The sequence below is a fragment of the Notechis scutatus genome, chromosome 4 (assembly GCF_049901735.1).
Source record: "Notechis scutatus isolate UNSWTSFEM ecotype Mainland chromosome 4, rNotScu1.2, whole genome shotgun sequence".
In the NCBI taxonomy this organism is placed as follows: domain Eukaryota; kingdom Metazoa; phylum Chordata; class Lepidosauria; order Squamata; family Elapidae; genus Notechis; species Notechis scutatus.
The window spans coordinates 168,863,756-168,876,684 of NC_142012.1; the positions used below are offsets into that span (position 1 = coordinate 168,863,756).

General features: G+C 47.0%; 1 protein-coding gene across 1 annotated transcript in view; it reads left to right on the plus strand.

The window, feature by feature from the left end:
• Positions 1 to 12,929, plus strand: part of LOC113425171 (IgGFc-binding protein-like) — a 39,042-nt gene that overhangs the window by 6,554 nt on the left and 19,559 nt on the right. Inside the window, exons 10-19 of the mRNA XM_087965693.1 lie at positions 1,777 to 2,051; positions 3,449 to 3,484; positions 3,708 to 3,743; positions 5,733 to 5,768; positions 5,992 to 6,027; positions 7,029 to 7,064; positions 8,344 to 8,594; positions 10,817 to 10,997; positions 11,427 to 11,535; positions 12,661 to 12,749. Of these exons, the coding sequence (XP_087821819.1) occupies positions 1,777 to 2,051; positions 3,449 to 3,484; positions 3,708 to 3,743; positions 5,733 to 5,768; positions 5,992 to 6,027; positions 7,029 to 7,064; positions 8,344 to 8,594; positions 10,817 to 10,997; positions 11,427 to 11,535; positions 12,661 to 12,749 (1,085 nt within the window). The remainder of the gene's footprint in view (positions 1 to 1,776; positions 2,052 to 3,448; positions 3,485 to 3,707; positions 3,744 to 5,732; positions 5,769 to 5,991; positions 6,028 to 7,028; positions 7,065 to 8,343; positions 8,595 to 10,816; positions 10,998 to 11,426; positions 11,536 to 12,660; positions 12,750 to 12,929) is intronic.

Consider the following 12,929-nt stretch of genomic DNA (forward strand, 5'->3'; position numbering starts at 1 on the left):
TTTATTTTTTATTTAATATTTATTATTATTTAATTTTTTTTTTTTTTTTTTTTTTTTTATTTTATATATTCAACATAATTAAATATATAATTAGACGGGGGGGGGGGGGGGGGGGGGGGGGGGGGGGGGGGGGGGCCTAATAAATCCAAATATTAAAAAAGATACTATAATAAAAATTTTATAATAACATCAATACCATAGTCTTATTAAACTCTTTAATTAAAACAATATTCTAAACCTCCCCTATTATTAAGTTTTAAAGCCAATCATTTTTAAACATTTTAACATTTTAATCTCTTATCAACTCTTAAATCATTACAATACTACCATCTCATCTTATGTACCTTGCAAAATCTTTTTTTTTAAAAAAAAATTATACTTTATCCAGTATCCAAAAAAAATTTCTTTTTTTTCATTTAATTTCAAAACATTGTAGCTTTTCTCCACCTTTTCCCTTTCTTTCTTCTCCCAACAAACCTTTCTACCCCCTTCTTCTAGCCTCTGCCTTGCCAGCTTCCCTTCTCTGTCGTATTCCTTTTCCCTTTTGTTTACTATCATCATATTGGTTTTGCACCTTATTTTTCCCTTTCTTAAATGTTTTTTTAGATCTTAAGTCCTTAAGTCCTTTAATTTTCTTCTTTTCTCTTCTTTTCTTTTCTTTCTCTCTTCCTTCTTTCTGGATCAAGTTCTGAGATTCATTAAAAATGGCTCCTTTCTTTCTTTCTTGTTCCTCTGCTGTCTTCATCTGTTGTAATGTTTGTTGATAATTAATAAGCGCCATTTCTAAGAAAAGGAAAGCTTCTTCCACACCATCTTTACCATTTTTTTGCTTGTTCATATTCTTTTCTTAGTTCCTCAACAGAAAGAGCCATTATAAATCTTTTCTTTTCTTTTCCCCTTCTTTCTTCTTACAACAACCAGAATATTCAAAAGAAAATAAAAAAAATAAAACAGTCCCAAAGTTATCAGTCAGTCCAAACCAAGGCAGAGTTCTCACTTTCTCCTTCTGGGGTAATATCAATCCAAGAGAAAGAAAGACCAAATCTGTTTAAAATCTTATTGCAATATATTCTAGTCTTCAAATCCTTAAGGCATCTGCTCCAACAAAGTCTTAGCATACAAATGTTTTCTTTTTAATCCTCTCTCTTCCCACTCATCGCTTAAAACCAATTTTCACCTAAAAGAAATAGGTTTCTTAATATCCAGTTATTTATTCCGTAGGAAAAGAGGGAAAGCTATCCTTTCAGCACCTTCAAACAGCCGCTTTTTTCCTCTTCTGGCAGGTATTATTCAGAAAGTCATACTTTTCAGGAATTTTATTAGATATGTCTTAGAGTCCTAGGAGCCAAGAAAAACTTTCTCCTCTCAATCACTTTCTCCACTTCCTCCTGCGCATTCTTACCCGGCTGCCAGCTTCTTTGTGGCGGCCATTACAGACCGCCGCTGCACCGTCCTGGGAAAAGGGAGTTCTGCCGGCCAGGGAGGGAGTCTGCAGCACCCCCAAACCCTTCTCCGGATCCCCTACCTTCAGCTGCCCCTGCAGGGGCCTAGCTCCGTACCCAGCTGGGTCGGAGCCCCAAAACGGCTAGCGCAGCAGGGATCGCGCAGCTCGCAAATCCCTGCCGCCGCCGGCCGACAAACCGGAAGTCGCTGTTCCTCCCCAAATTGTTAAACCCTTGCCCCATCCTAGCAGAAGCAGACTAGCTGAGCCAAAAGTACTTTTCTCCTTGCATATCTAAGCACATGGTGCTTTACTGTTGTCTTTTTTGTCTCTAGCTGTTCCCCAGAACAAGATCCAGATCCACCCAACTGTGACCTTGAGCAAGAGGCCGTTTTCGAAGAGCGGTGCAGAGTGATCCTGTCCTCAAATGGGCCTTTTACCAGCTGCCATGGCAGCCTCCCTCCTCAGCTGTACTTTGAGAGCTGCGTGTATGACCAGTGTGCTACCGGGGGAGACCAAGGGCAGTGGTGCCAAAGTCTGGAGGCATATGCCGCTGCATGCGAAATGAACGGGGCCGACCTTGGGGATTGGGAAAAGGATACAGGTTGTGGTGAGTAGAGTGGTTGTGCCACTTGGGTGTCTTCTAGCTTGCCTGAATGTGAAAACAATACAATCAGATCTCAGTGAAATCTCAGTGTGCCTACCATGTTTCCCCCCAAATAAGACCCAATCTCATTTTCTTTTCAGCCTCAAAATAAACACCAGGTCTTATTTTCAGGGATGTCTTATCCGCTTACCTTAAGACCACTGCATCCAGGCCTCCTATGCCCTGACACCTGTCATGCTGCTGCCTGACTTTTCCTGCAGGCGCTCATGACCAAACACTGCACGGCTTCTTATGCCGCTGTCACTGCTCGTGGCAGGAGGCTGCAAGGGGGGTTGTGCCATTGCGTGCACGAGCGACAGCACCAGCACGATATGCCACATGGCACACGGCTGTGACTGGCTGCAAGTGGCTACAGAAGAAGTTAGGCAGGGGCACAACAGCAGGGGCATGGGAGGTCTGGTTGCGGCAGTCCTAATGTAAGTGAGCGTGTGATGCGTGGGGCAGCTCCAGCCCCACACCCGTGCCCTAGCTTGATATTTACACCTGTGCCTCATCCCACCTCATACAACCAGACAGTGGGCCAGGCTTAAGTAGAGTTTATTTTTGGGGTAGGACCTATATTAGGAGCAGGCGTAAACGTAGGGCTTGGGCTTGTTTCCAGCATAGGTTGTATTTTTGGGGAAACAGGGTACTTCCCCTTCTCACCGCCGTACAGCACCTGTCATACCGTTGAGCACTTGGGAGACTCTGTTCCTCTCTCTTACGTCCTGTTTGAAACAAAGCAAGGCTAGAAATGGCACCTTTCTGGCTTCTTCCTTTTTCTAGCTTTTGTCAAAGCTCTCCATGAATGTTGTGTGGAATTGTAAGGTGGAGGGGTCAAAGATTTTGACAGATTGAGTTTCTTCCCCTCCTTAGAAGCAGCAGTTGTCCTTCCACCTCCTTGAAATGAATGGTGCAGGATGATCACAGGATTCTACGCTCTTGACTGCACAGACAGAACAGCAATACAAAGCTTGGCTTTACCTTCCCATTTCCTATACAGGCCACCAGCGTTTCTGCTTGTGCATAAAATACAACCGATAAGAAATCACACGTGCCCATTATCTTTTTAACCTGGATAACTACCAGCTCTGTAAATTCCACTGTGACTCTGAACTCTCCCACCTGATGTAAAACTCCTCCAAACCAGAGCAGGTCCATTCTCCAATGGTCCCCTTGAATCTTTCATCCCGTGATGTTCCTGCAGTGCCCGCTGCCCTTGGGCAGATCTTCAGAATCAGTTCAGGATTCCAAGCTGTGGAGTGTCTAAGTTTTCCTCATCCTATGTACCCTCTCGGTTAAAGTGGTGAATGACAATAGGAGGGTTGATCCTAACCAGGGTTGTTTTCTTTCTCCACCAGAACCAACACCTGCACCCACGGAGCCCAGTACACCAGGTAATTCTGCCCCTCAACTTTATTTTAATGACAAGGCTTGAAGGACATTCCGGAAACCTAACAGTGTCCCCGTGATGGGCATAATAGGTGGAGATTAGAGGTCAACAGGATGCTCCCCAGCCCTTGGGGTTCCATTGCTAAGAACACACACTCTCCATCTGCTAAGGGATGAATGACAATAGGAGGGTTGATCCTAACCAGGGTTGTTTTCTTTGTCCACCAGAACCAACACCTACACCCACGGAGCCCAGTACACCAGGTAATTCTTCCCCTCAACTTTATTTTAATGACAACGCTTGAAGGACATTCCGGAAGCCTAACAGTGTCCCTGTGATGGGCATAATTGGTGGAGATTAGAGGTCAACTGGATGTACAGATACAGATAATCAGAGTTGGAAGGGACATTGTAGGTCATCTAGTCCAACCCCCTGCCCAAGCGGGAGACCCTACATCATTTCTGACAAATGGCAGTCCAATCTCTTCTTGAAAGTTTCAACTGATGGCTCTCCCACAACTTCCGAGGGCAACTTCTGCTCCATTGGTTGATTGTTCTGTCAGAAAGTTTCTCCTTGTTTCCAGGTTAAATCTCTCCTTATTCAGTTTCCATCCATTATTCCTTGTCTGGCCTACAGGAGCTTTAGAATAGCTTGACCCCTTCCTCCCTGTGGCAGCCCCTCAAATATTGGAAGGCTGGTCTCCTGTCTCCCGTGGTCCTTCTCTTTACTAGACTAGCCAAGCCCAGTTCCTGCAACCGTTCGTTGTATGTTGCAGCCTCCAGTCCCCTTATCATCCTGGTTGCTCTTCTCTGTACTTTTTCTAGAGCCTCAACATCTTTTTTATAATGTGGTGACCAAAACTGGATGCAGTACTCTAGGTGTGGTCTTACTAAGGCTTTATAGAGTGGTATTAGTACTTCCCTTGATCTTGACTGTATCCCTCTGTTAATACAACTTAGGATTGCATTAGCTTTTTTGGTGGCTGCTGCACACTGCTGGCTCATATTTAGTTGGTTGTCCACTAAGACTCCAAGATCCCTGTCACAGTTACTGCTATTGAGCCTGGTTTCACCCAGTCTATATGTATACTTTTGTTTTTTCTTGCCTAAGTGTAGGACTTTACTTTTCTCTATATTGAATTTCATTTTATTAGATGTGGCCCAGTGTTCTAGTCTGTCAAGATCCATCTGGATCTTCAGCCTATCTCCTTGGGTGTTAGCTATTCTTGCCAGCTTAGTATCATTCAAATTTGGTAAGTTCCCCTTCTATTCCCTCATCTAAGTCGTTAATGAAGTTATTGAAGAGTATTGGACCTAAGACGGAACCTTGTGGCACCCCACTGCTGACTTCCCTCCAGGTAGACTTAGACCCATTAAGGACTACGCGTTGAGTACGGTTTGCAGCCAGTTGCAAATCCATCTAGTGGTGGTGCTATCTATTCCACTTTTTTTCTAGCTTACTAAGAAGTAGGTTGTGGTCTACTTTATCGAATGCCTTGCTGAAATCTTAATATATTATGTCCACAGTATTTTGCTGGTCTACTAATTTAGTCACTGTGTTGACAAATGAAATAAGATTGGTTTGGCATGATCTTTTTTTAACAAACCCGTGCTGACTGCTAGTTATTACTTTACTTGTTTCTAGATGTTGGCAGATCTGTTTTTTTTATTATCTTTTCCAGTATCTTCCCAGGTATTGATGTTAGATGTTAGGCTGATTGGTCTATAGTTTCCTGGGTCTGTTTTTTTTCCTTTTTTGAAGATGGGAACCACATCAGCTCTTTTCCAGTCCTCTGGTAGTTCCCTGGTGCTCCAGGATTTTTGAAAGATATGGTGCAGTGGTTCTGAGATGACCACTGCCAGCTCCTTTAAAACTCTGGGATGTAATCCATCAGGGCCCGGTGATTTGTTTTCATCAAGATCAGACAGATGTTCTCTTACTATTTTTTTGCTTATTTTAACTTTTATTTCTGGTCTGTCTTTTACAGTTATGTTTTTGGTGGGTTGAGCTATAGTTTCTTTTTCTGTGAAGACAGATGCAAAGAATGAGTTAAGCAGTTCTGCTTTCTCTCTGTTGCCTGTTACTTCCTTGCCATCTTCTCTCTTTAGTGGACTGACTGTTTCCTTGATTTTTCCTTGATGTTCCCCAGCCCTTGTTGTTCCATTGCTAAGAACACACACTCTCCATCCGCTAAGGGATGAATGACAATAGGAGGGTTGATCCTAACCAGGGTTGTTTTCTTTGTCCACCAGAACCAACACCTACACCCACGGAGCCCAGTACACCAGGTAATTCTGCCCCTCAACTTTATTTTAATGACAAGGCTTGAAGGACATTCCGGAAACTTAACAGTGTCCCCGTGATGGGCATAATAGGTGGAGATTAGAGGTCAACAGGAAGTTCCCCAGCCCTTGGGGTTCCAATGCTAAGAACACACACTCTCCATCCGCTAAGGGATGAATGACAATAGGAGGGTTGATCCTAACCAGGGTTGTTTTCTTTGTCCACCAGAACCAACACCTTCTCCCACAGATCCGACTGTCTCAGGTAACACTGACTGTCAAATTTTGTTGCTTACAATGCTTTAGGGATAGCCATGGTTCCATCCACTACAGGTTTCCAGGAGGAAAAGACATGTAACATGTACCAGGTGTCTATTCCTATGACTGTCCTTTGAAATTGGATTTGCCAGATATCCTGAAAGTCATGTGATTCTTTTAGGAAGAACATGTCCTCAGGAGACCCCCCTTGTTTTCTAGGGATCCCCCAAATACATGGAGCTTAGGGGTGGATAAGGTGTTCCTCAATCCATGTTGCTGTTTGGGAGGAATACACCTTCTTGCTCTGCAAAGGGATGAATGACAATGGGAAGGTTGATCCTAACTTAGCTCCTTTCCTTTGCCCACCTGAACCAACACCTTCTCCCATTGACCCAGCTGCCTCGTGGGAAGACCAGGCAAGAAGCAACCTGTTGTTCTTTTCTGCCTGGCTTCTGTCTCTTTGGCTTATCTGTGGGTTGGCCCTTGCCAATAGTCTTGGAAGCCATGTGGTTTCTTGGGGAAGACTATGTCCCCAGGAGGTCACTTTTTCTGCAGTTGTGGGGCAAATGGGCAGAGGTTAGGGGTGATAAGGTGGTCTTCATTCCATGTTGCTCCTTTGCTATTATCACACTCTCCCTGGTCCCATTTCTTTGTCCACCAAAATCAACCACTCCCCTAAAGACACCTGTATGAAGTGTCACTGGCCCTCTTTAGAAGACCAGTCAGGAGACAACATGTTCTTTCCTGCCTGGTTTCTACCTGTCTGGTTTTTCTTTGGGATGGCACTTGCCAATCACCCTGAAGGTCATGTGGTTCCTTGAAGAAGGCAATGTCCCCAGGAGACCAGCCTTTGTCCAAGCTTGGGTCAAATAGGTGGAGGTCGGGGTGCATAAGTTGTTCCTCAGTCCATGTGCTCTCTTACTATGAACAGGCTCCCTCCCTCTGCGAAGATGATGAGGGACATTATAATGATTGATTATAACTTGGCTTCTTTTCTTGGTCTGCCAGATTCGACCTCTACTACTGGGAAGACTCCAGTCATAGGTAAGATTTGCTGTCCAATTGGCATCAATTTTTGAGGAAACCTGTGGCCTCCATCCAGCTGCAAGTTTCCAGCAGGAAATGATGAGGCAGGAAGTAGATGGCTGCTCATCTGAAAAGTATGATTCTGGGTGGCTAACAACAACTTAAAATTTAAAATAAGATTAAACAGAAATAAGTCATCCGGCCTGGGAAAACCAAGTCTCAACCATGTACAATTTTATTCTGCCTGCTCATCAACTCTTCCTCTTCCAAGTAGGTGGATGTGGGTCTCTAGGAAAGTGGCCTCAGGTCTGTTGAAAGATCCCTAGAATAACAGAATAACCAAGTTGGGAGGGACCTGGGAGGTCATCTAGTCCAACCCCCCCCCATTCAAGCAGAGACCCTTTATCATTTCAGATGAATTTCAGTTGTCCAATCTATCCTTTAAAAAATCTGCAGTGTTGGAGCACCCACAACTTCAGGAAGCAACCACTCCACCAATGAATTGTCCTCCCTGTCAGGAAGTTTCTTCTCTCCTGGATGAGTTTCCATCCGTTGCTTCTTGTTCTGCCTGGAGAATAGCTTGACCCCCCTCCTCTTCTTTGGGGCAGCCCCTCAGACATGGAAACACTGCTGTGATGTCACCCCTAGTCCTTCTGTTCCCCAGGCCAGCCATGCTCAGTTCCTGCAACGGTTTTACTTCTGCTCCCTTGACCCCGCAACATCCAGCACTGCTGTACTACTTCTGCCCCTGCTATTTGTTCCTTTTTCTTTCTTTCTTTCTTTCTTTCTTTCTTTCTTTCTTTCTTTCTTTCTTTCTTTCTTTCTTTCTTTCTTTCTTTCTTTCTTTCTTTCTTTCTTTCTTTCTTTCTTTCTTTCTTTATCTTGTGTGCTGCCCTGAGGGGACTCTGGGCTGCTTACAGACGTTCCCTCCCCTGCACCCCCAGTCCCTCCCATGGCCCAATCAAACAATGTCCCAACTGGAGACATTCTTCCACACACTCCCCTCCAGGGGCAGGGCGACTTGTCCTTGACTTTTAAGAAAGAATGTTGTTGAGTTTAATCTTCTACCCCACTATGAAATCCCCCCTCCCAAATTCCCAGGCACTGAATGTGGCAGCCTCAAAGCTTCTAAGTAAAACGTGGCTTCCAAGACTGACAGTTACCTTTTCGGGGGGGGGAACACACCTTTGGGACAACCATGTCCTGGATGACGGACAATCGTGTGGCATCTTGGCTGGCCAGGCTGCTTTGGGAAGGGACCTCTCACCAAATAATACTTTGTTTCATTTCCCCCCAGCCCCGTCTATCTGCACTGCCTCAGGAGACCCCCATTACACCACCTTCGACGGCCGTGTCCACCATTTCATGGGCAACTGCACCTACACCTTGGCTAAAATCTGCACCAATTCCACCAAGGGCCTAGAGGTCTTTGATGTGTCCACCACCAATGAGCACCGGGGCTCCAACCTGGCCGTGTCTTACGTCAACTCAGTGCACGTGGCCGTGTACGGAAGCCGAGTGTCCTTGCTGAAGAACAGGAAGGTTAATGTAAGCAGATCCACCTTCTGGGGGCTGCTGGGTGACCCAGTCTTTCCAGAAAGTCCCAGCTCATCTGTGGGATCAAACTGAGAACCCCAAAAGCAATCACGAAGGCCGACTGCAGGCATTACGTACTCCCCGTGATCTGGAGAGATTCCCTCCAGAAGATAACGAGAGGGGCTTGTGTAGGCAAAACGATACGTTCATATTTATACATTTCAGGAAAGGAGGAGAAAATGATAGTTGGTCCTTGGTGCTCTCTGAACTTGGTTCTTGCTGTCGTTTCATGACCCAGGAACATCATCAGTGCTAGAAGGGAATGGGGTTTGGGGAGAGAAGGGGGGGGGGGGGGGAGGAATAATTGTGGGGTCCTTGGGGCTCTCTGAGCTTGGTTATTTTCATGCAGATATTTCACGACCCAACTAGGGAACGTCATCAGTGCTAGAAGGAGGGTGGATGGTTAATTTTTTTAAGCTCAGCTGCTATGTGTTTTCATTTTACATTACAGGCAGTCCTTGTCTTACAGCCATTCACATAGTGACAGTTCAAAGTTACAACAGCACTGAAAAAAGTGACCTAGGACTGATTTTCATACTTACGACCATTGTAGCATCCCCATGGTCACCTGATCAAAACTCAAATGCTTGGCAACTGACTCACTTTTATGGCGGTTGCTGTGTCCCGGGGTTACATGGTCCCCTTTTGCGACCTGACTAGCAGAGTCCATGGGGAAACCAGGTTCACTTAATGACCTACTCCTAACTCTTAAGTTAGTGATTCCTAAGTGATTTGCTTCACAACTGTGCAGAGAAAGGTTGTAAAATGGGGCAAAACTCCCTTAACTCCCTTAGCAACAGAAATATTGGGCTCAATAGTGGTCCTACGCCGAGGACTGCCTGTATGCATGTGTTTTGTAAGGCAGTGGTCCCCAACCTTTTTTGTGCCAGGGACCAGTTTCAAGCACAAACACCTTTTCAAGGACCGGTGGGGGGGGGAAGAATCCGAGTTTGGTGGTTTGCTTGCAGACGTTTCATTACCTGACTAGGTAACATCTGATGTTGTTACCTAGTCGGGTAATAAAACGTCTGCCAGCAAACCACCAAGTTCAGGGAGCGCCTCGGCCCTGCCTCCCTCAGCCCCATCCCTCAGGTGTCTCCCTCCCTCCCTCAGGTGTCTCCCTCCCTCCCTCAGGTGTCTGCCTCGTTCCTCTCTCAGTCGCTCTCTCGCTGCTCCACCAGCCCAGGAAGAAACTGCTTCAAAGAAGCCGGGGGGGGTGGCTTTTCCTGTCGCCGCAGCTCCTCCGAAGCGCCCGTTTACCCCCACCCCGCACGCACACACGCGGTTCAACCCAGTGCTCCGTTCTGCCTGCCTGCCTGCCTGCCTTCGTTTCGGAGCAGCTTTGGCTGATAAAAAGAGGCGAATAGTTATTATTCTCAGCCGAAGCTGCTCCGAAACTACCAGAAACGAAGGCAGGCAGGCAGGCAGAACGGAGCACTGGATTGAACCTGGATTGATTGGCGGCGGGGTGGGGGTGAACGGGCGCTTGGGGGAAGCTGCGCCGACAGGAAAAGCCACCCTGCCGGCTCCTTTGAAGCAGTTTCTTCCTGGGCTGGTGGAGGAGCGAGAGAGCGACTGAGAGAGGAACGAGGCGGGAGGAAACCGAAGCTGCTGAGCCAGAGAGCAGGACAGGCTTCGGTTGCTTCCTCCCTCCCCTTCTCTCATTTGTGTCCTTGATCCCCGATCCCAGCAGCATTCACCGAAGGCGAAGAAAGCCGCCATTTTTTTTATTTTTTTTTCTTTGCGGCCCGGTACAGAGTGCTCCACGGACCGGGACCGGTCCGCGGACCGGTGGTTGAGGACCCCTGTTGTAAGGTGCCTATGTAAAAGGAGGGTCTCTTTTTAACCTCCCTCCAACAGAGAGAGGCACAGAAAGCCTGATGGGATTCTGGTTGGGAGAAAGAACCAAGTCTTAGAAAATAGTGTTGAGAGGATCATCTCCATCAAGCTGCCCAGGGCCTGTACTTGGCCTGAGCCCAGCGGGTGGCCGTTTGGGCAGGAGAGACCCAGCGGCATGCTGGGAAGGGGCTTCAGCCTCTAGGACAGGGGTTCGGGTCCCAAGGAGCCTTCTTGAGTGCTCGTTCCCACGTGGGGAAAAGCAGTGAGGAGGTTTCCTCAGCTTCTCTCGTTGAGGGTGGTGGCAGGACGTGACTCTTGTTGGAAATCTTCCCCAGGTCAACAGCACTCGGAAGAACCTGCCGGTGTATGTCGGAGGCAACAGGATTGTGGTGCAGTTGAGTGGCAGCTACGTGATCCTGAAAACAGACTTTGGCCTGAGCGTCCGCTTTGATGGGAACCAGTATGTGGAAGTCGCCGTGCCATCCGAATATCAGGGACAGCTCTGCGGCCTGTGTGGTGAGACATGGGACATTAGGTGGGCAAGAGTGGGCAACCCTTGAAGGAGGATAAGAGTTGGAATCAGTAGGAGCAAAGATTGGTGGTCAGAATAACAGAGTTGGAAGGGGCCTTGGAGATCATCTAGTCCAGCCCCCTGCTCAAACAGGAGACTCTCTACCGTTCCAGACAAGTCTCTTCTTAAAAACCTCCAGTGATGGAGCACCCAGAACTTCTGGAGGGAACCTCCATTCTACTGTTCTAATTGTCATGAAATTCCTCCTTAGTTCTAGGTTGCTTCTCTCCTTGATTAGTTTTGGTTTCTGGTCTACAGCTCTTTGCTGACCGGGCGAGGATGGGATCCTCCCTTTCAAACAGAATGTTACATGTAGATCAGATAAAGAAACGGGGCCCCAGGGATAAATGTTTTCTCTTTCCCACCCTCCAAAGGTAATTTCAATGGGAATCCAGGAGATGACAACCTAAAGCCTGATGGACAACCTGCAGGAGACTCAACTCACCTCGGAAACAGCTGGCTTGTCCCAGACAACAGTAGCATGTATGTTCTGTTGGCATAGACTTAGCTGAGTGTCAGGCTCCAAAAATCAAGAAAAGCATGTTGTGGTTCTTCGAAGCAAATTTCTTTATTGTTCCTCGCCTAAAGACAGAATCTTGCCAAACTAAAGCAAGCTACCACCCTTATAAAGCAAAGGCTCTGGGAATGGTTAGGGAGGAGCCATCTTCCCACTCTTTCTCCCACACAAACTGCGTGAACTGAGTTGTCTTTGTTCCTCCCTTCCCTCCCTTCCTCTTGGGAATCCAGACTATATTCCATCACACTGAGGCACATTTTGCGGAGGGAATGGCGCAAAGATCTCCGGTGATGGGAGTCTCTTAGCTCTACAAGTGCCTTCCTCATAGGTGGTGCTCCTCCTGGTCAAAGAGTTCTGAGAGGTCCTTGATGCTGAGCTTGGTTGCACTGGTGGTGGTGCTGCCGTGGTGCTGCCGTGGGTAGAGTGCAGCATTTGCAGGCAAACTCTGCATTCCCATTGCCAGCAGTTCAAGCTTGACTGGCTCAAGGTTGCCTCATCCTTCCTTTCTTCCAAGGTGGATCAAATGAAGGCCCACCTCGTTTTTGTTTGGGGCAAGAGGCCGGCTCTGTAAACCGCTTAGAGAGGGCTGTAAAGCACTATGAAGCGGTATATAACTCTAAATGTTATTGCTATTGCTATGATGCACAGAGCTTGCACTGATGATGTTCCCTAGTTTGGGCAATGGAATATCTGCAAGAAAATAATTAAGCTCAGAGAGCACCAAAGAGCTTTCATTTCAGCCCCGAGCTATGAATATTCTCCTTTATTATTTATTTGTTTGTTTGTTTGTTTAGTTATTTATTCCCTGCCTTTGTTTTTGTATAAATAACTCAAGACAGTGAATATCTCTACCACACCTTCCTCCTAACCCTAACCCTAATAGCTGTTGGGTGAGGAGATTTCCAGATGAGGGACCGTCACTTGGTTGGCCCCTCCAGGGGTCGAATGCTGCTTCCCATCGTGCCTCTTCATCTTTCATGGGGGAGGGGGCCATACTCAGTGTCCCTCCCTCCCTCCCTCCCAATAAGGATGGTTGGAAGCCACAGGAGACCCTAGTAGGATTGTCTTGAGCCATATCTCCCCTCCAGCAGATGTTCCGGCCCATCAGAATTATGTGACCCAAAGCTGGAGGAGGAAATTCGGAGGAATTCCGCTTGCCGCCTGATCACAGATCCAACAGGTAAAGCTCTCTGGTGGGACAGAACAGCTCCAAAGTGGACCTGCTGTCTCTCGAATTGGGAGCTCGCACTGCCCTCAAATGTGCAAGCCGGGCGTGTTAAGATGAGAGGGCAGATTTGCAACACAGCACCCTAGACAGGCCCCTTGACCAGGGCTAATGCTTGGGGGCAGGAGCTTTGCA